This window comes from Mobula hypostoma, chromosome 5 (assembly GCF_963921235.1).
Source record: "Mobula hypostoma chromosome 5, sMobHyp1.1, whole genome shotgun sequence".
Taxonomy (NCBI): Eukaryota; Metazoa; Chordata; class Chondrichthyes; order Myliobatiformes; family Myliobatidae; genus Mobula; species Mobula hypostoma.
This window is the reverse complement of record NC_086101.1, coordinates 84,473,378-84,494,965: the sequence shown is the minus strand read 5'-3', so window position 1 is coordinate 84,494,965 and position 21,588 is coordinate 84,473,378. Positions and strand designations below refer to the sequence as shown.

At 39.0% G+C, this 21,588-nt stretch overlaps 1 protein-coding gene across 2 annotated transcripts in view; it reads left to right on the top strand.

The window, feature by feature from the left end:
- The window catches only part of arhgap15 (Rho GTPase activating protein 15), a 731,418-nt gene that overhangs the window by 59,427 nt on the left and 650,403 nt on the right, over positions 1 to 21,588 (top strand). For both annotated transcript variants that reach the window (XM_063048621.1, XM_063048622.1), the window contains exon 2: positions 5,018 to 5,251. In XM_063048621.1, the coding sequence (XP_062904691.1) occupies positions 5,237 to 5,251 (15 nt within the window). In that variant the 5' untranslated portion in view covers positions 5,018 to 5,236. The remainder of the gene's footprint in view (positions 1 to 5,017; positions 5,252 to 21,588) is intronic.

The following is a 21,588-nucleotide window of genomic DNA, read 5'->3' as shown; positions in this document are numbered from 1 at the left end:
TGCCAATGACCATAAATGAACCACCTCTCCATACTAACAGAAGAGATTCTGCAGATGCTGGAAATCCAGAGTAACACATACAAAATGCTGAAGGAACTCAGCATGTCCGGCAGCTTCCAGGGAAGTGAATAAACAGTGGACATTTAGAGCCAAGACCCTTCTTCAGGACTGGAAAAGGAGGGGGAAGATGCCAGAATAAAAAGCTGGGGAGAGGGGAAGAAGGACTAGATAGAAGGTGATGGGTGAAGTTAGGTGGGTGGGAAAGGTAAAGAGCTTCAGAAGAAGGAATTTGATAAGAGAGAAGAATTGACCATGGGAGAAAGGGCCAAAGGAGGGACACCAGAGGGAATTATTAGCCAAGTAAGAAGAAGAGTTTAAGAGGCCAGAATCCCATTTACCAGCAGTCAGTCAATAGCTGTCTCTGCCTTGGCAATTCAAACGTTCCTCCATATGTTTAAATATCATGACAGTATTCACCACCTATTCAGGAGCATCATACTGATTATCACTGGATAATTGATTCAGATATCATACCTACTAATCACCATCAAATTGTTATAGTGCGATATGTGTAAAATGTAACTGGATTTACTGATAGAGATTCTGTGCATTGCCCAAATTACCTCCCTTTAATACTTTGGCCCAGGATTTGCAGGCAGTGTAGCAACACACTTTACAGCTTCATGCCATTTCTAATCTAATATTGTTGCATTGCGCGAATGCTTTAGTTTATTTCAAGATGTGGTTAAAAAATGTCACACAGAGCTGATGCTTTGAGGTATGCTAATAACGTATTGTGGTTGGTAATCAAACCTAACAATAATGCGAAAATCATTGCAAAAGGAACTTCTCCAACCCTTCTTCTTTGTTAAAATAGCTTCATGGACATTACAATGTAACAAAAGAGAACATTGAGCTTCAGTCCCTGGGGCTGGAGATTCATCCTTTGTCACTTGTACTGCTGTCCATTATATTCCTCCAACAAATTCCATTTCAGTGTACAATATTCATCCGCAGAAGAACTGCTTGCTCATTATAAGGACCATTGAAAATTAATTCTGATTGTCAGTCTTTGCGTTTTATATTTATATGTATACAGATGGTAAAAATTCCCCATTCAGTATTTGCCAGTTGTTTGTTCAACTGTAGATAAATAAATATCATTTACTTCAGTCTGTAAATGCTGTGTAATACCTACCAGTTCAAAAAGTCTTCTGGTAACACTGAATGAGACTATGATCAATTCAATAAATGAAAGATTATATAGAAACTAAAATAGTTGAGAGGTTACAGCTATTTGTCCATTTTGGTAGAGAATAAACAGCATTTGCACTTGGACAATGGCACTCCTCTGAGATTTGATGTTGTTAAGAAAGGAAGGGATGAGAAGGGAAATTTGGAAAAGTGTATAAAAGGGAAAAGAGTGAAATAGTTCTATTTTGTAGTCAATCTATTTCATCTCACATGAAGATAATTTATCTTTCTGTTGCATTTTGTCAGTTGTGTCCTAATGATCTTGCCTTTAGTTATTTGTTGTAAACTTAGTTCAAAGTTCAAAGTAAATTATTATCAAAGTACATACATGCCACCATTTACAACACCAAGATTCATTTTCTGGTGGGAATTCTCAGTAAATCCAAGAACCATAATAGAATCAGTGAAATACTGCACCCATCCGGGCAGACAAAAAGAAAAAAAAACATTGCAAAATGCAATAAACTGGGCAGATACAAAAGAATACAAGTAAACAAACAAACAAACAAACAAACAAATAAATAAATAAGCAATAAATATCGAGGTTATGAGATGGTGAGTCCATAGAAAGTGAGCCCATAGATTGTGGCAACACACAAAATGCTGGAAATTGTGGGAAGAGTTCAGTGGTGGGGCAAGTGGTCATCTGGGAGTGAAGCCTTGTTGTCACCTATGTCACTTGGTTTCACTTTGGATGAGGTAATAGCATTCAAACCCTGCCACAGCTGTTGAGTGAAGTTATCCCCTCTGGTTCAGGAACCTCATGATTGAGGGTAATAACTCTTCCTGAACCTGGTGGTGTAGGTTCAGAGACTCCTGCACCTTCTATCTGATCAGTGAGACCAGAGGAAGATCTAGATGTAGGGGTCCCTGATGATGGATGCTGCTTTCTTACGACAGCGTTCTGTGTAGATGTGTTCTGCGCCCATGATGACCTACTCCAGAGATATGTGGACAAACCCGGACTTATTCACAGGGGTGATACTGGAAAAAATGTTACAATATTCCAGGGGTGAGATAACAGAGATTGTCCTCACTCGAATGTGGCATTAAGTTGTCCTGTCACGGCTGAGCTCAATGGAATCAAGGGGATAACATTTCAATGACTTCGATACCCATTCTCATACCTATACAAAGGAAGGAGACTGTGATTCTTGGTGGTTAATTATGCCATTTCTAGTACTGCAGAAGTTGCACAGAGCAATGTCCTGCATCCCACTGTCCTCATTTGTTTTTATTCTTTCAACCGCAAGGTCAGAAGTGGGGATGTTTGCTGATGTTTCCACATCCTGCTGTAAATGAAACAGCCCACGCAGGAAGACCCAGACAACATCGAGGCATGAGGCTGTTATGTGGCTAGAAGCATCTGTTGAACAACAATGCAGTGGACAACATCAACAGGAGAAAATCTGAACATGTGCTTTTGAAATTCAGTGGCATTACCATCACTCAGTCCTTTGTCATTAACATCCTAGAAAAGGATTGAGTTTCTTTGTATTTCATTCTTCACTTGCTTCCTTTGCAGAGTCAGAATGGTGGAAACTTTGGAATTTCTCAGTGCCTTTCTTTTGTTTCTTTTTTATTTCTTTCATTTTGTTTGTTCAGTTTTTCTTTGTGCATATTTCTCAAAGCTTCTTCAATGTCACGAAGGTGCCTCCATGTTTGATGTTGAAAGCAAGCATAGAAGGCATTGAGGTCATCTGGGAGTGAAGCCTTATTGTCATCTATGTCACTTGGTTTCACTTTGGATGAGGTAATAGCATTCAAACCCTGCCACAGGATGTCGAACATCCTTCTGTGATTCAAGTTTGGCCTGGAATTGCCACTTCATACATGAGATGGCTTTCCAGTGATTGTAACTGGACATCCTGTATTTTAATCACAAACAAGAGAAAATCTGCAGATGCTGGAAATCCAAGCAACACACACAAATGCTGGAGTCCTGCTGAAGGATCTCAGCCTGAAACGTCGACAGTACTCTTTTCCATAGGTGCTGCCTGGCCCGCTGAGACCCCCCTCCCCAGCTTTTGTGTGTGCATCTTGTAATTTACTTGGTCACCAGACCTGAATGCCGCTGATCTGGCCCTCAGCAAATTGCAGGTCTAATTATTCATCCAGGACTTCCGGTTGGGGAAGACTCGGAATGATTTGTTGGGACACACTCATTTATATCTGTTTTTATTAGCTTAGATGCTAAGATAGAGTCCTTGATCATGGCCCAGCCCACCAACTCTAAGCAATCCTGTAGGCATTCCTCTGCCTCTTTTGAACATCTCTTTATATCAGTAGCTTTACTCTTTAGCCTCTGCCTATATGCAGATAGGAGGAAGTCAGACAAATAGTCTGGTTTCCCACAATGTGGTCTAGGTGTGGAACTGCAGTTATTTATAATTGTAGTATAGCATCGGTGAAGTGTGTGTTGGGACCCCTGGAGCTGCAGGTGATATGATGATGATATTTGGGCAAAAAATTCTTCAAACAAACCTGATTAAAATCCCTGACAATTATTTGAAAAGTATTGGGGTTGGTAGGCTGTTTTTTGTTTGTGGATGGCAACACTCAGTATCTCGAGTCCCTGCTTCACATCGATCTTTGACAGAATTAGGTTTACTTAACCATGATTCATTTAGCATGATCTTGCTCGGTTTTCAAAAATTCCACCAATTTCTTTTTTTTTAATTACTGAACTTTTCCAGGATTCAGCACTTCTCCCACTAAACTACATGTACAATTTCCCACTACATTTTACATTTACTAGAGAGATATCTGCTAATCTTTACTATTGATACTACTTGTAGTATGTAGTTGTATTTAACAGTTTTTGCCTCCATGTTTTGGTTGAGTCAATTACTGCCACTGATACAGTCATTTTTTATTCCTTCTTAGTTGTAGATTTTTTTTAAAAAACAGATTTCTGTTAGACTTCCCTTTTTATATAAAGAGAAAATAAACTTCCTTTAAGGAAGTTTATTTATTTTCTTCTAACTTGCAAAGTGCACGTGACTGCAAATACAGTCCTAGCAGAGGTCATCTGCCAAAGATCAAAACAGTGACAGAAGATAAGTTCCAAAAATCACCATAACCCTTGACCAAACGTATACTTCAGTTATGCATACTACAGCATGCTTTATGTACATTCACTAGATAGATAGCAAGGTTCAAGAAAATTCTTAAAACAACCTTCTTAAGTGAAGTTATTAATGTGCTACAGGTGCTTCCCTTATGATGGATGACCACATCCTAAAAAAGTAAATAAAACAAAGATTGGATTTGTTGCCTTTAAGATGAAACATAAATTGCTAGTCCACTCACATAGATATAAAGTCACCGAAAATGTTAATTTACAGGCTTTCTTCACTAAAACTGATGATATCATTACATTGTTATGCTGGCTGAGGAAGTGTGCTAGTTCAATTTACAACTGCATTTCCTATATTAAAAAAAAACCTTCAAATGTCTTTCTTTAGCTCCATTTGTTTGGGGACAAGACATGACTATCATATGATGTTACAGCATATGTGGAAATCATTAGCAGTTTTATTGTATGCTCTGGAATAAATCTTCAATAAAAGATAGCAGCATATTAAGGGAAGATGTGAGCAATAATCTCTATAGTCAACTCATATATAACAACGTTAATTAAGTATATGGTCTGGTCGGTAATTTGCACTGATTTTTTTTCACTAAGTGTAAATTTGTAAGTCCAGGAGTGTACTGGATTGGTCAAGGCAACTGAATGGATTATCATCTGTTTTATTTATAGATCTGGTCATCTGAAATCCACTGTAAGACCAAAAGATCAATTTTATTTCTCAGTGAGGAAACAAAGTAAGTGAGACTGGAGCCTCCAAATCCAAACAACCCTCCCATAGAGCTTTTGGGGTCTTGGGAAGTTCACTTGGATGAAAGCACAGATCGGAAATACTACTTTAACACAAATACAAAAGAGAAGACTTGGAAACCACCTAGGCTCTTTCTGGGAATGCAGAACATGAAGGTAAATGTATATGTTTTCAAATAAAATGGTTATTTTTATATCACTTTCATATGGCATTAGAGGAAATTACTTAGCTTGTTCAAAGTTCAAATTAATGTTATTACCAAAGTACATATATGACATCATATACTACCCTGAGGTTCATTTTCTTGTGGGCATTCAAAGTTAATACAAAGAAATGCAATAGAATATAGGATAAAGTGCACACAAACAAATATGGACAAACAGCAAATGCGCAAAAGACAACAAATTGTAACAATACAAAAAATAATTATAATAAATAAGTGAGGAAATAAATAAATAATTATTGGGAGCATGAGTCCTTGAACGTGAGTTCATCAGTTCAGTGTTGAGATGAGTGAAGTTATGCACTCTGGTTCAGAAGCCTGATGGTTGAGGGGTAAAGAACCTGATAGTGTGGGACCTTAGGCTCATATACCTCCTTCCTGATGGCAGCTGCAAAGAGACAGTATGGTCTGGAGCCATATACATTGGCTTTCAGAGATATCCCATCATATTCATCTCCTGTGTGATGTAGTTTGTAATACTTTGCACATTAAAGTTAGAGTTTCTGGAGTGTGGGGCAATTATACAAAATTAATACTTCCAATTAGGCATATGAAAAATTAATGACATCTAAAATATTTCACAATTTGAAAGCAAATAATTGATTTTTACCATGTTGAGTTTTAATTAAGTCCTCACCAATATCTGTAAAGTTATAATAATCGACCATCTTGCGTCCTAGTTGAGCTTCATATTTTTTGGGTTTCTCAGTCAAACCATTTCCTTGTAATAATTACATATAACATTTTATAGGGTATTAGCACAATAATAAAATGTAATTTTAATTTTTCTACCTAATCTATATTGTTTTATGTTTCCTTCACCATTTCTGTTATTTTTATGTATGGGTGATTGCCTGATTTATCCATATAATAGTAATATATCTTGTTATTCTGAATGGCAAGATTTGGCATGTGTTGAAGAGTTTTGTTGTGGAGCATTAACTTATCACTCTATTTATTATTTATATGCAAGATGATATTGAAGAACCCACAGATGACACTATGATAGCAGAGATATTTAAGTAAAACAGCTGAGAGTAGAAAATTGCATTGCCATAAAGTTAGATTGAGTGAGTGGACTGAAAGCTTGTAAATGGAGTTATCACTGGAAAGTGTAAGGTCATCTACTTCGAATCCAAAAGAGATAACTCAGGATTTCGAGCAGTAAAGAGGTTTAAATCCACACATATTAATCATTAAAAGCCAACAGGCAAAAATAAAAAAAAACAATTAAAAAGGTTAATGGAATATTGGCCATTATTTCAAAGGGCACAAAATCGGGAACATGACTGCATAGTGATTATACTATTGTACTATTAATCCAGACAGCAAGATTACTAATCTGATGATTGGATTTAAAATTCCACCACCATAGCAGAAGAAGCTGAATTTAAATAAACCTGGTATGGTTTAATAGTTACATTAATGAAGACTTTAATTCTACAGCATTGTCATGAAATACTCATCTGGTTAATTGATATTCTTTAGGGAAGCAAATTTGGCATCTTTACCCACTTGGCTGAAATATAACATATCACAGTGTTTGACCCTGAATAGTTACCTTTAACACAAGGGCTGAGTTAATCAGCTTAAAACACCTGCGCAAGGTCATTAAATGTTAATTTTGTCAATAATGCTACATTCCATGAATAAATATGACAAAATACACTCAGAGACCACTTTATTAGATACATCTGAACACCTACTCGTTAATACACATATCAAATCCCCCAATCATGAGCTAGCAACTCAATGCAAGAAAAGAATGTGGAGGTAGTCAGGAGGTTCATTTGTTGTTCAGACATAACATCAAAATGGAAAAGGAATATGACCTAAGTGACTTTGACCATGTTGGCACCAGACGGGGTGATTTGAGTATCTCAGAAACTGCTGATCTCCTGGGATTTTCATGCACAGCAGTCCCTAGAATTTACAGAGGATGATGTAAAAAAAAAACAGAAAACATCTAGCAAGCAGCAGTTCTGTGGGTGAAAATGCCTTGTTGATGAGAAAGCTCAGACTGGTTCAAGCTGAGAAGGAGGTATCAGTAACTCAAATAACAACACATTACAACAGCGTTGTGCAAAAGCACATCACTGAGTGCACAACATATTGAACCTTGAAATGGATGGGCAACAGATGAGGAAGACCATAGGTATATATTCAGTGGCCACTTTATTAGCTATCTCCTGTATACCTTTCCTCAGCGTACACCTCTCTCCTGAATACCACAATAAAACCTGCCTCTATAGCTACTTTCAGAATTAATCTGAAACTAATCAAACATGTGTTAGTATCCAGAATCAAAATGGGATTTATTATCACTGATATATCTAGTGAAATTTGTTGTTTTGTGACAGCGTTACAGTGCAAGACATGAAAATTATTGTAAGGTACAAATAATTAAACAGTTCAAAAGAGAAATATTGTGGTCATGTTCATGATTTCATGGACCATTTAAAAGCAGATACTGGAAGAGAAGAAGATGTTGTAAAACATTGGATGTGGTTCTTTGGACTCCTCCATCTTCTCTCTGATGGAATTGATCCAAAGAGTCCCAGATGGTGAGGGTTTTTAATGATGGATGCTGCTTTCTTGAAGCAGTGCCTTTTGAAGATAACCTCAGTGGTGGGAAAACATGTGCCCATGATGGAGTTGGCTGAGTCTGCAGCATCTTACGATCATGCATATTGGAGCCTCCACTCCAGGTAGTGATGCAACCAGACAGAATGATCTCCTGCATACATTTGTAAACATTTGCTGGAAATTTTGGTGATATACCAAATCTTCTCAAGCTCTAAAGGAAATGTAACTCTTGGCCAACCTTGTTCATGCTTGCATCAATATGCAAGGCCCATGATGGATATTGACGTGCTCTACAGATAAAATGTTTCCTAACATCACTATTAATTCTCTTCCCCTTCTGATCTTTAATCCTTGACTCCTTCCCTGATAGGAACAGTGTCACAGTGTAGTCACTTTGTCCACACCGCTCATCATTTCCATAAGACCATAAGATATAGGACCAGAATTAAGCCATTTAGTCCTTTGAGTCTGTGCCATTCCATCAAGGCTGATTTATTGTTCACTTTGATCCGATAAAGCCATTGTCAACAGCAGCAGTTCAATTTCGTTACAATCTATTGAAAACATAGAGAAGCGATTGATCGTTTGCTCATTAAGTTACCTTTCCAAGTCAGTGCAATAAGACCATAAGGCCATAGGACATAAGAACAAAATTAGTCTATTTTGTCCATCAAGTCTGCTCCACCATTCTATCATGGCTGATTTATTATCTCTCTTAACCCATTCTCCTGCCTTCTTCCCATAACCTTTGACAACCTTACTAATCAAGAACCTATCAACCTCTGCTTGAAATATACTCAATAACTTCACCTCCACAGTCATCTGTGGCAACAAATTCCACAGATTTACCACACCCTGGCTAAAGAAGTTCTTCCTCATCTCTGTTCTAAGCAGTGGTCCCCAACCACTGGGCCGCAAAGCATGTGCTACCGGGCCGCGAGGAAATGATATGATATGGTGATATGAAGCAATATGAGTCAGTTGCACCTTTCCTCAATCCCAGTCACGCACTGTTGAACTTGAATACCACCCGCGCCCCCCCCCCACCCCCGCCGTCACCGGTCTGCAAGAATATTGTCAATATTAAACTGGACGGTGGTGTGAAAAAGGTTGGGGACCCCTGTTCCAAAGGGACAACCTTTTATTCTGAAACCATACTCTTTGATCTTAGACTGCCCCATTATAGGAAATTCCATTGCAAGTCTACTATTCCACTATGCCTACACCTTTCAATATCCAGGTACTTCCATCAGATATCTCCTCAGCTTTCTCTGAAGGAAGCAATCCTAGCCTCTCTCATCTGCCCTTGATCTGAGGTTCTATTGATAAACCGATAGTTGTGCTGGTTTTAATTATCAACTTCTCAGTCAGTCTTCTCTTTCAATGACTTGTGCACCCATACCATTAATTTCCTTTGCTCTTACACACTTTTTACAAATAGCATCTTTTATTCTTTGTTGCCTCTCCTCATTCTTCTATCCAAATACATCAGCTTACATTTCCCTTGATACTTTTTTTCTACTGGTCAGTTTTTATTCTATTTCAGTCCACCATTAATCTATTCACAATGCATAATTTTGCCAAGTTTTGTACCATTTGCAAATTTAGAACTCTGGCTTTCATGCAACTCTTAGTCATCATTACAGAAGAAGCGTTGTCGTCATGGGTGATTTCAACATTCCCAATATTGATCGAAGGTGGTGGGGAGGAGATACGTCTCTACCAAAGGATGTGTAAGGCACTCCTTCCCTCTGCTAGCCTGCAGGAGACACTTGGGCAAGGTGTAGCACCTGCTTAACTCCCTGATCAGGGTTGTGTGAAGCCATGGGAGTGGGTGATGGATGATTGTACGAATAGTTGCTGCATATCACCAGTCCCGGTTGTGCAACTGCTGACAGCAGTCAGACAATCTCTGAAGAGTATTGAGAATGGTTGGGGTCACCCATATTGTGAAAACACACTGGCCAGTAGAAGGCATGGCAAACTACTTCTGCAGAAAAATTTTTCCAAGAACAATCAACGTAATGGAAATGCCATGATTGCCTACATCATATGACAAGGGACATAATGAATGAACATATGAATATTGATTGGCATCTCCTTAGTACAAAAGTTTTAAATGGAGCAGAACTTGTTAGGTGTGTCCAGGAAGGATTCTTGACACAATATATAAATAGACAGACCTACTTGTCGAGAGGCCATACTGGATCTAGTACTAGGCGATGAACTTGGTCAGTTGACAGATCGCTCAGTGGGTGAGCAGCTTAGCGACAGAGACCACAACTTCCTGAGCCTTACCATTGCCTTAGATTGGGAATAGGAGCAGATGGTATACAGAAGTATTTAATTGGGTCAGGGTAAATTATGATGCTATTAGGCAGGGTATAGATGTACTCAGTCAAATGCAGACAGAAATATGGATGTTGTTTAGGAAGCACTGACATAGGTTTGTGCATAGGTATGTCACATTATGGGAGTGAGAAGATGAAAGAACCATGGCTGACAAGAGAAGTAGAACATCAGGTCCGGGGAAAGAAGGAAGCATACTTAAGATTTAGGAAGCAAGGATTAGACATGGCACTGGAGAGTTACTAGCTAGCCAGGAATGATGGATGTTCGGACAGTTAGAAGGGGATATGAAAATGCATTGTTGAGTGTGATTAAGGAAAACTCCAAGAAGATCGACACATAAGTGAAGAACAGTAGGATGACTAGAGTGCGGGTAGGACTAATCAGGGACAGAAGAGGAAGCATGTGCCTAGAGTCAGAAGATGTAGGGGAGGTTCTTTATGAATACCTTGCTTCATTATTCACCTTGAAGAATGTAAGGACAGTGTAGAACAGGCTACTATGCTGGAACATGTTGACGTTAAGAAAGCGGATGTGCTGGAACTTTTGAAAAACATTAGGAGGGATAAGTTCTGGGATCTTACAGGATATATCCCAGGTCAGAATGGGAATTGAAGGAAGAGATGGCTGCATCTTTGGTGATAATCTATGCATCCTAACTGGCCAGAGGAGTAGTACCAGAACATTGAAGGATGGCAAATATTGTATAGTTATTTAAGAAAAATAGGGTTAATCTTGGAAATTATAGACCAGTGAGTGATGTATCAGTGGTGGCAAACTGATGGACAGTACTCTTAGGGACTGGATTTATGAGCTTATGGAAAATGTAGTCTGATATTGGGATCATCAATATGACTATGTGAGGGGCAGGTTGGCCTCTCAAGACAGATTAAATTCTTTGAGGATGTGACCCAACAGATTGAATGAAGTTACAGAAGTGGAAGTGGTGTATATGGATTGAAGTAAAGTGTTTGTCAAGGTAAGCTTATCCAGAAAGTCAGGAAGCATGGGATTCAGGGGAACTTGGCTGTGTGGATTCAGAATTGGCTTGCCCACAGAGAGCGTAGGACAGTGGTAGATGGAACATGTTCTACTTGGAGGTTAGTGACCAGCGGTATTCTGCAGGGATCTGTTCTGGGATCCCTACTCTTTGTGATTCTAATAGCTAATTTAGATGAGGGAGGGTGGTTTGGTAAGTTTGCAGATAACATGAAGGTTGGTGGTGCTGTAGATAGTGCAGAAGGTTGTCATAGTTTACAATGAGACATTGATAGGATGCAGAACTGGGCTAAGTATTGTCAAATGGAGCTCCATCCACCACCATCCCCTATCACTTCCCTCAACCACTACCCACCTCCTAAACGCATGCATACACCTCACTTCTATATCTGCTGCAATGTTCCATTCTGCCTTTAGTTGGGATATCACATAAATTAGCATTTGCTTTTGAACAAAATTCTTTCTTCAGATGGCTTGAAAATTAGAAAGAAATGTTAACTTATGTCACAGTATTGAAGCAAGAATCCACGATGATAACGTTGCAATCAGCTTGAGAGAGATCTGGGACACAATCATGTTGGTATCCAGTGGCTGAAGGGGATTTACCTATTACTGCAAATTGATCAGTAGTCACAAGGGATAAACCAAATTGGAAAACAGACATATTTTCAAGTAGTTCTACTTGGCAGTCCATACAGGAGGTCAGGTTTTGAAAAAAATATATTGTATAACACATTCCATTGTTACAATTTGATATGGAATTTCTTGATGACTTTTTAGAATTTCAATTATAACTCTACAGACAATTCTTATTAAATCCTCATCTGCTAGAATATGACTTGAAGCTTACAAGTTTATTTTCATCAATAAAGTCTGTTCCAATGATAGTAATAACATTGATTTTTTTTCACAGACCACATAAGCAATTTGTGGTGACTCTGCTGTTTTTCTTTTGTGTTTACAACAAGAAAATTGAAAAATAACTTGAATCTCCTTCAGGGAATCTATACCAGTTGATGCCATAAGGGATATAGTCTGCTGTAATGTCTAAAAGGATCTAAAAAATATTCATAGGGGACCTCTAACTCCTTTGGACTTTTAACATTCTTAGCATTAAATAACTTGAGAATAAATCATTAAATGATATGAAGCCAATGAATATGAGGTACAAGTAATATTTGCTTAAGAACAAGACTTTTGATATGATGATGGGAGTTATTGGCTTCATCCTAGTTCAAATTAATTTACACTTCTGCTAAAATTGTACTTCAACATATATAAGGATCCATTTGCTAATATCACAGCATATAATAACACATAATACTTTATTTAATGAAATTTCTGGTTGATTGAAACAATTTATGAAAAATAAAATAAGCCATCATGCATTTCAACTCTGCACCCTTAGTCAATAAAATTAAGAATGATTTTCTACATCAACGCCTGCTTCCTATAATCAGCCTATATCTCTCTATTATCTTTGTGACCAAAGTGCTATGCAATTTTGGCTTTGTTTGTCTACCCTCTTGCTGTGGAAAGGATGACACCTCTCTCCCCCTTGTTAGTGAGAGAGAGAGAGAGAGACACCGTGGCATGTTGAATTATTGGGTGTACAATTGTTTTATTACACTGCAGATCATGGTCTCTCTGTGAGGGCTTTGCAATTCCTGGCTTTCTGGGCAGTGGGCATTGATGCTTTATTCTGGAACAAGTGGAAGGACAGGGGTGAGAGGGAGGGTTGATGCTTTGTTGATGCATACACGTGGAAGGAGGAAAGGGGGCTTTAGGGTTCTAATATTTTTCTGTCATTCACTGTTTGGGTTTTTTTCATCCTGTTTCATGGCATCTGTGAAGAGTAAGAATCTCAGGTTGTATACTGTGTACATTCTCTGATATTAAATGGAACCATGGAACCATATTCATGATGCTTGGGGTAAGTTGTAAAGTTTAGAACCTAGTTTATTGAATATCACCTCAATTCAGTCATTACTGAATTGCTCAATTCCAGAGTCCTAAATCATTAGCAATCTCCTCTTTGTAACAACCTATCAGAGTACTTAAGAACTGTATATTTATTGACAAAATTATAGTACCTCCTATTGCTCTAATTAACAGTGAACATGGTCTATCTCTTCCCTAAATATCATTCTAGTAGACTCTACTCCCACTAACTCAAACATTTACTTCCTTAAGAAAAGAAACTAAAAGTTATACTGGAGACACAAGTGACCGCAGATTCTGGAATCTGGCACAACAAGCAAGCTGTGTTGAAAGGAATTGTCAATTCTTTGGAACAAATCTTGCATGTCCCAATATTGACAATCCCTTTCCTCCCACAGATGTCACTCAATCCACTGAGTTCTTTCAGCAGATAGGTTTTTGAAGGAAAATTATACAAATGGCACTTTGTATTTCAAATATGGCATTTCAAACTAAGCCTCAAACATTTACAGCAGTACATCTTTACTCAAGTACCATAACCCCATCCCAATAAAGGCTAAAATGTAAACCCAAGAGAATTTGTAGATGCTGGATGTCTGGAGCAGCACACAAAATACTGGAGGAACTCAGCAGGTCAGGTATGATCTATGGAAGGGAATAAACAGTCTATTTTTTTTTTGCACTGAGACCCTTCATCAGGACTGGAAAGGAAGGGGGTAAAATCAAGAATAAGTTGGTTGGAGGAGAAGAAGGAGAATAAGACATCAGATGAAGGGAAAGGTGGGTGGCTGGGGGACAGGTTGATGGGGTGAGAGAAGTTGATTGAAGTTATCCCCTCTGGTTCAAGAGCTTGATGGTTGAGGGGTAATAACTGTTCCTGAATCTGGCAATGTGTGTCCTAGGACTCCTGTACCCTCTTCCCTAATGGCATTAGCGAGAACAAAGTATGTCCAATATGGTGCTTTTGATGTATACTGTTTTCCTGCCACAACGGTGTGTGTAGATGTGCTCAGAGGGGGGAGAGTTTTACCGTGATGGACTGGACCATACCCACTACTTTTTGTAAGATCTTTCCGTTCAAGGAAATTGGTGTTTCCATGCCAGGCTGTGCTGCAGCCAGTCAATATACTCTCCATCACACATCTATAGACGTACATCAAAGTTTAAAATTACATGCCAGATCTTTGCAAACTTCTGAGAAAGTAGAGGCGCTGTTGTGGTTTCCTCATAATGGCACTGACTGTGTATGCTGGACCCAGAACAGATCAGCTGAAATGATAACACAGAGGAATTTAAAGTTGCTAGCCCTCTCCTTTGAGGAGGACTGGTTCAAGGACCTCCAGGTTCCCCTCTTCATGTCAACAATTATCTCCTTGGCCTTGCTTGCATTGAGAAAGAGGTTGTTGTTGTGGCATCACTCAGCAAAATTTACGATCTCTCTCCTATATGCTGCTTCATCACCACCTTTGATTCACCCAGTGATAGTGGTGCTGTCAGCAAATATAAATATGGCATTGGAGCTGTACTAAGCCTCACAATCATAAGTGTAAAGCAAGTAGAGCAGGGGGCTAGACACACAGCCTTATGGTGCATCTGTCCTACTAGAGATTGTGGAGGAGATGTTGTCACCAATTCGAGCTTAATGTGGTCTGCAAATAAAGATGTAGTTGCGCAGGAGGTATTAAGGTCCTGGTCTTGAGCTTATTGATTAGCTTCGAGGAGATGATAGCATTGAATGTTGAGTTCTAGTCAATGAAGAACATCCTGATGTATGGATCTTCACTGTCCAGCTGTTCCAGGATAGAGTGAAGATTCAAGGAAATGGCATCTGCTGTTGACCTGTTGTGATGGGAGGCAAACTGGAGCAGATCCAAATCACTTCTCAGGCAAGAGTTGATATGTATCATCACCAGCCTCTCAAAGCACTTCATCACAGTGGATATAAGTGGTACTGGATAGAGGCATGTAACCACATTCTTCTTACTTGAAGCCTACTTGAATCAGGCGACTACCTCAGACTGCCGAAGCAGGAGGTTAAAGATACTGGTGAACACTTCAGCCATTTAAACAGCACAATAATGCGGATGCAATAAATCTAAAATTAAAAGAAAGTGCTAGAAACATGCAGAAGGCCAGACAGTATTTGTGGAAGTTGAAACATTCCTGTTTTCATTCTAGCTGAAAAAAACTTGTTTAATCACACTTCCTACTGCTATAAGTTTTAAGTCAGAAGTAGTAATTAATTTTTAGGGTTCATAACTGTTTTCTGTTAGAGTTATTCATGAGCAAGGTACACTCGATCTATGTGTTAATAAGAAAAGCAGAAGGAATGGTTTCTGAGTAATAAAATCTTACATCAGTGCAAATATTAGCTTAGATGAGCTTCAAATACATTTCATAATTGAGCTGTACTGTATTTTTACAACTATAGTTAAATGTTGATAACTTGATTAAAATGTTCAATTTATATAGCATCTCTGATAGTTTTCCACAGCTAGTCAAGTACTTTTCCATTGAATTTGCTTCAAATGGAAGCTTTCAGAAGAAACATTAAACCAAGAGTCTAGCCTTTCTGTCAGATGCATTATTTCAAAGCAATTAGGGAAATATTCCTGCTTTGCTGGCAAATAATTAGTCCATCAACCAACAATCTATACAGTGCCTTGAAAAAATATTGGGCTCCCAATCCTTTGTTCACATAAATGAATACTACAACCAATGATCTTGATTCACTTAACTGAGAATTTTTTATTTGTGAATTACATACTTGTTTTCTTCACAGTAGAAGCAAAAAACAGTGAAAACTGTAAAGTATGAAAACCTAAATATTCAAAACCTGATATGTTAGCAGTTCAAAAGTACTCATTCCCCTTTGTTCAGTACTTAGTTGAACTACCTCTCACAGCTACTACTGCCAGTAGTCTTTTTGAATAAGTGTCTATTAGCTTTGCACATCATGGTGGAGCAAGATTTGCCCATTATTCCTTGCAAAATTGCTCAAACTGTGCTAGGTTAGTTGGGGAGCAGCAGTGGACAGCTACAGTATCTTGAGGTCTTGCCAGAGATGGTCAATCGGTTAAGGTCAGCACTGACTGGGCCACTCAGTGATATCACTTTTCTTCATTTGAAGCCACTCCATGGTTGCTCTGGCAGTGTGCTTTGGGTCGCTGTCCTGCTGAAAAAAATGAATTTCCTCCCCAGTTTAAGCTTTCTGGCAGAGGCTATTGGGTTTTTATCCAGAATCTCTTTGTATTTAGCAACATTCATCTTCCCATCAATCTGACCTGATTTCCAGTCTCTGCCACAGAAAAGCATCCCCATAGCATGTTTCTCTCTCCACCACGCTTTACAGTAACAATGCTGCTATCTGGTTCATGTTAGAATTAGATTTATGCTACACTTACTGCTAAAAAACAAATCATACCCTTTCCCATAAACACTTTACAACGCATCACTTAAAAGATACTGTAAAGACGTAGAGGAAGGTCTTGTGGTTGGATGAGACTAAAGTGAAGCAATACTAAGCTTTTAAAATTTGTTCTCAATCATTGTAAAATCTATCTAAAATTGTGTAAATGGAAACAATCATGCTTAACTTTGATTGCCTATAATAAGATACGTTGCTTTTTTTATTTAGCATACAGTTTAACTTCTGAATTAAATCGATGAAGTTAGATTTACCATAGTAAAGACAATTTTACAAGTGTAGATCATCCAGTGCAGCTTTACCAATTTTAAGGTAGTTCTAAAATGCTTTCCCAAGATGCATTTGTGCAAAACCTTGAAGTGATTACTGAGGGAATTAATCGTAAAAGATAAGGTCTGTTGATGCATAACTTTTCAAAGTTCGAAGTAAATTTATTACCAAAGTACATAGATGTCACCATACACAATGCTGAGATTCATTTTCTTGCAGGCATACTTAATATATCCAACAACCATATTAGAGTCAATGAAAGACAGCACCCAATAGGGCACACAATCAGAGTGCAAAAGACAACAAACTGTGCAAGTGCAAAAAGAAAGAAAAAAGATATAATACTAATGCTAATAATAATAATAATAATAATAAACAAGCCATTTACTGGAAGCCACCATATGATTTCCAGTAAATCCTCTCAGACAGGCCTACCTGTGTAACCACAGCCTTGCACAAAATTTAAGTCAGCCATCGTGTTAACATATTCAACCATTTTGTAGCGAGGGAAATTACTAATTCTGCATTAGTGATTTGAACATGAGGTGAAGAGTCCTTGAAAATGGGTCCATAGGTTGTTGGAAGAATTCAGTTATGGGGTACATGAAGTTGAGTGAAGTTATTCTCTCTGGTTCAAGAGCATGATGGTTGAGGGGTAATAACTGTTCCTGAACCTCATGATGTGAGTCCTGAGGGTATTGTGCCTTCTTCATGATGGCAGTAGCAAGAAGACAGCATGAGCTGGGTGGTGGAAGTCCCTTATGATGGATGCTGCTTTCCTGTAATTTCGTGTAGATGTGCTCAGTGGTGGAGGGGGCTTTACTCATGATCCACTAAGCCATATCCATGAATTTTTGTAGGATTTTCCATGCAAGGGCATTGATGTTTCCATACCAGGCTGTTATGAAACCAGAGAATATACTCTTCACAATTCATCTATCAAAGTTTGTCAAAGTTTTAAATATCATGCCAAATCTTTGCAAACTTCTAAGCAAGTAGAAGCACTGCTATGCATTCTTCATGATGGCACTTTCGTGCTGGGTCCAGGACACTTCCTCTGGAATAGTAATAGAAACACAGAAACATAGAAAACTTACAGCACCATACAGGCCCTTCAGCCCACAAAGTTGTGCCAAACATGTCTTTACCTTCAAAATTATCTAGGGTTACCCATAGCCCTCTATTTTTCTGAGCTTCATGTACCTGTCCAGATCGTCTCTTAAAAGACCCTATCATAACTGCCTCCACCACCATCACCGACAGCTCATTCCATGCTCTCACCACTCTCTGCATAAAAAACTTACCCCTGACATCTCCTCTGTACCTACTTCCAAGCACTTTAAAACTGTGCCCTCTTGTGCTAGCCATTTCAGCCCTGGGAAAAAGCCTCTGACAATCCACATGATCAATGCCTCTCATCATCTTATACACCTCTATCAGGTCACCTCTCATCCTCTGTCGCTCCAAGGAGAAAAAGCCGAGTTCACACAACCCGTGGCATGCTCCCCAAATCAGGCAACATCCTTGTAAATCTCCTCTGCACCCTTTCTATGGTTTCCACACCCTTCCTGTAATGAGGCAACCAGAACTGAGCACAGTACTCCAAGTGGGGTCTGACCAGGGTCCTATATAGCTGCAACATTAACTCTCAGCTCTTAAACTGAATCCTACACTTGATGAAGGCCAATGCACCGTATGCCTTCTTAACTACGGAGTCAACCTGTGCAGCACCTTTGAGCGTCCTATGAACTCGGACCCCAAGATCCCTCTGATCCTCCATATTGCCAAGAGTCTTACCATTAATACTATATTCTGCCATCATCTTTGACCTACCAAAATGAACCACCTCACACTTATCTGGGTTGAACTCCATCTGCCACTTCTCAGCCCAGTTTTGCATCCTCTCAATGTCCTGCTGTAACCTCTGACAGTCCTCCACACAAAGTTGCTGACCCGCTCTATCCTTGATCCCAATGAGATCTGGCTCATGGACCTCTAGTTTCTTCCTCCTGAAGTAAATAATCAGCTCCATGGTCCTGCTAACATTCAGTAACAGGTTTTTGTTATGACACCATTCAGTCAGATTTTCAATCTCCCTCCGATATGCTGATTCATCACCAGCATTGATTTGGCCAATGACAGTTATATCATCTGCAAACATATATGACATTGAAGCTGTGCTTAGCCATGCAGCCATAAATGTAAAGCAAGTACAGCAGGAAGCTAAGCATACAGCCTTGAGGTGCACCTGCACTGATGGAGATCATGTGGGAGATGTTGTTGCCAACCCAAACTGGGTTGAGGAAATCGAGAATCCAATTGCACAAGGAGGTATTGAGGTTTTGAAACTTATTGCAACACACATCAAAGTTGCTGGTGAACGCAGCAAGCCAGGCAGCATCTCTAGGAAGAGGTACAGTCGACATTTCAGGCCGAGACCCTTCATCAGGACCCGCCCGAAGTGTCGACTGTACCTCTTCCTAGAGATGCTGCCTGGCCTGCTGCGTTCACCAGCAACTTTGATGTGTGTTGTTTGAATTTCCAGCATCTGTAGAATTCCTCGTGTTTGCATTTGAAACTTATTGATTCGTTTTGAGGGGATGACAGTATTAAATTCCAAGCTGTGGTCATTAAAAAGATATGTTAATCTTTGCTGTCCAGATGTTTCAGGGTTAAGTGAAGAGCCAATGAAATAGCATCTTTGTTGATCTGTTGTGCAGGCAGGTAAATTAGAGCAGATCCAATTTATTTCTCAGACAGGAGTTGATATGTTTCATCACCAACCTCTCAAAACTTTTCATCACAGTGGATGTAAGTGTTACACTGGACTATAGTCAGTGTGGCAGATTAACACCTTCTTCTTAGGCACCGGTATAATAGAAACCTGCTTGAAACAGGTGTGTACCTCAGGCTGCCAAAGTGAGTGGTTAAAGATCTCAGTGAACACTCCTGCCATTTGATCAGCACAGGTCTTTAGTACTCTGCCAGGTACCCTATCTGGGCATTTTGCTTTCCATGGGATCACTCTGCTGAAGGATGTTGTCATGTTGGTTTCAGAGACTGAAATCACAGAATCATCAAGGACTGTGGGAGATCACGATAGATTGCATGATGAATTTGATAGCATCCAATGTATGTTTCAAGCCAAGATTCATCTGAAGCAAAATGTTCTGCTTAGCCCTTTAATGTATCAGCAATACACTACAGCACAATGGAACTGGGATACTGCAATGCCTTAGAAGTAATTATTACATTGTAAGATGGAAGGTGTTTAGCCCTAAAGTTGAAGAATGCAGGATGCTGCTTGGATTATAATGTGTTGTCTTTAAGGAGAGGTTGAATAAAGTTAGATTTTTTTTCAGGAACTTCAGAGATTGAGGGGTGAACTGCTGGAAGCTATAACAGGCATAGATAGACTAGATAGTCAGAGTCCATTTTCAGGAATGGAAATGTGTAATACTAGAGGGCATGGCTTTAAGGTAAGAATGGAAAACTTTAAAAGGGATGTGGAAGGCAAGGTTTTTACACAGTGGTATGTGCCATGGGAAATGATAGAAGCAGATATGATAATATAATGTTTATAAGGAGCTTAAACAGATACATGTACAGGCAGGGAATAAAAGGATATGATCTTATACAGTGGGTAGTTACATTAGCACCATGATCTATGCACCCAGCAGGGTGAATACGAATATAGTGAGCTGAAACCTTTGTTCATGTACTGCACTCTTCTATGTTCAAAGTGCAGGGTTAAGACCTCTATATGGGTTGCTGAATCGTAAGACAATATGGAAGTAGACAAAGGAACAAGAAGCTGCATTCTGAGAGTCAGAACTATTGTTGCTGAATTCACAGTTTTTTGTTCATTCTGATCCAATAAAGCTGATGTCAACAGCATCAGCTTAATTTTGTTATAACCTATGGAGAATGTAACAAAACAATTGATTGGTTGCTCATTAGGGTACCTTTCCAAGTCGGTGCAATGAGACCATAATGACAGGAACAAAATTAAGCCATTCAGCCCATTGAGTTTGCTCTGCCATTCCATCATGATTTATTACCCATCTCAACCCAATTGTCCTGCCCGTTCCCTATAACCTTTAACACCCTTGTTAATCAAGGAAATATCAACCTTTGTTTTAAATATACCCAATGACTGGACCTCAATGACCATCTGTGGCAAAGAATTTCACAGATTCTCCTCATCATCTCTGTTCTAAAGGGACACTCTTCTATACTGAGGCTGTTCCCTCTGGACCTAGACTCCCCCACTCTCTGAAATATCCTCTCCATAACTATTCTATTTTGGTCTATCAATATTCAATAGATTAAAATCAGATCCCCCCTCATTCTTATAAATTCCAGTGAGTATAAGCCCAGAGCCATCAAACGTTGCTCATATGTTAACTCCTTCATTCCATATTGACTTCGCCCTGTTTTATCATTTGCCACCAAGTATACCAAAACCTCATCTATAATAAAGGATTCCAACATCTTACCAACCACTAAACTCAAGTAACTGGACTATAATTTCCTTTCTTCTGCCTCGCTCCCTTCTTAAAGAATGGAATGTCATTTGCAATTTTCCAAATTGAAGACTGATGCCAAATACTTACAGAGTTTGTCTGCCATTTCTTTGACCCCATTGCTACCTCAACAGCATAAATTTCCATGTCTAATATCTTCTCTCAACTTTC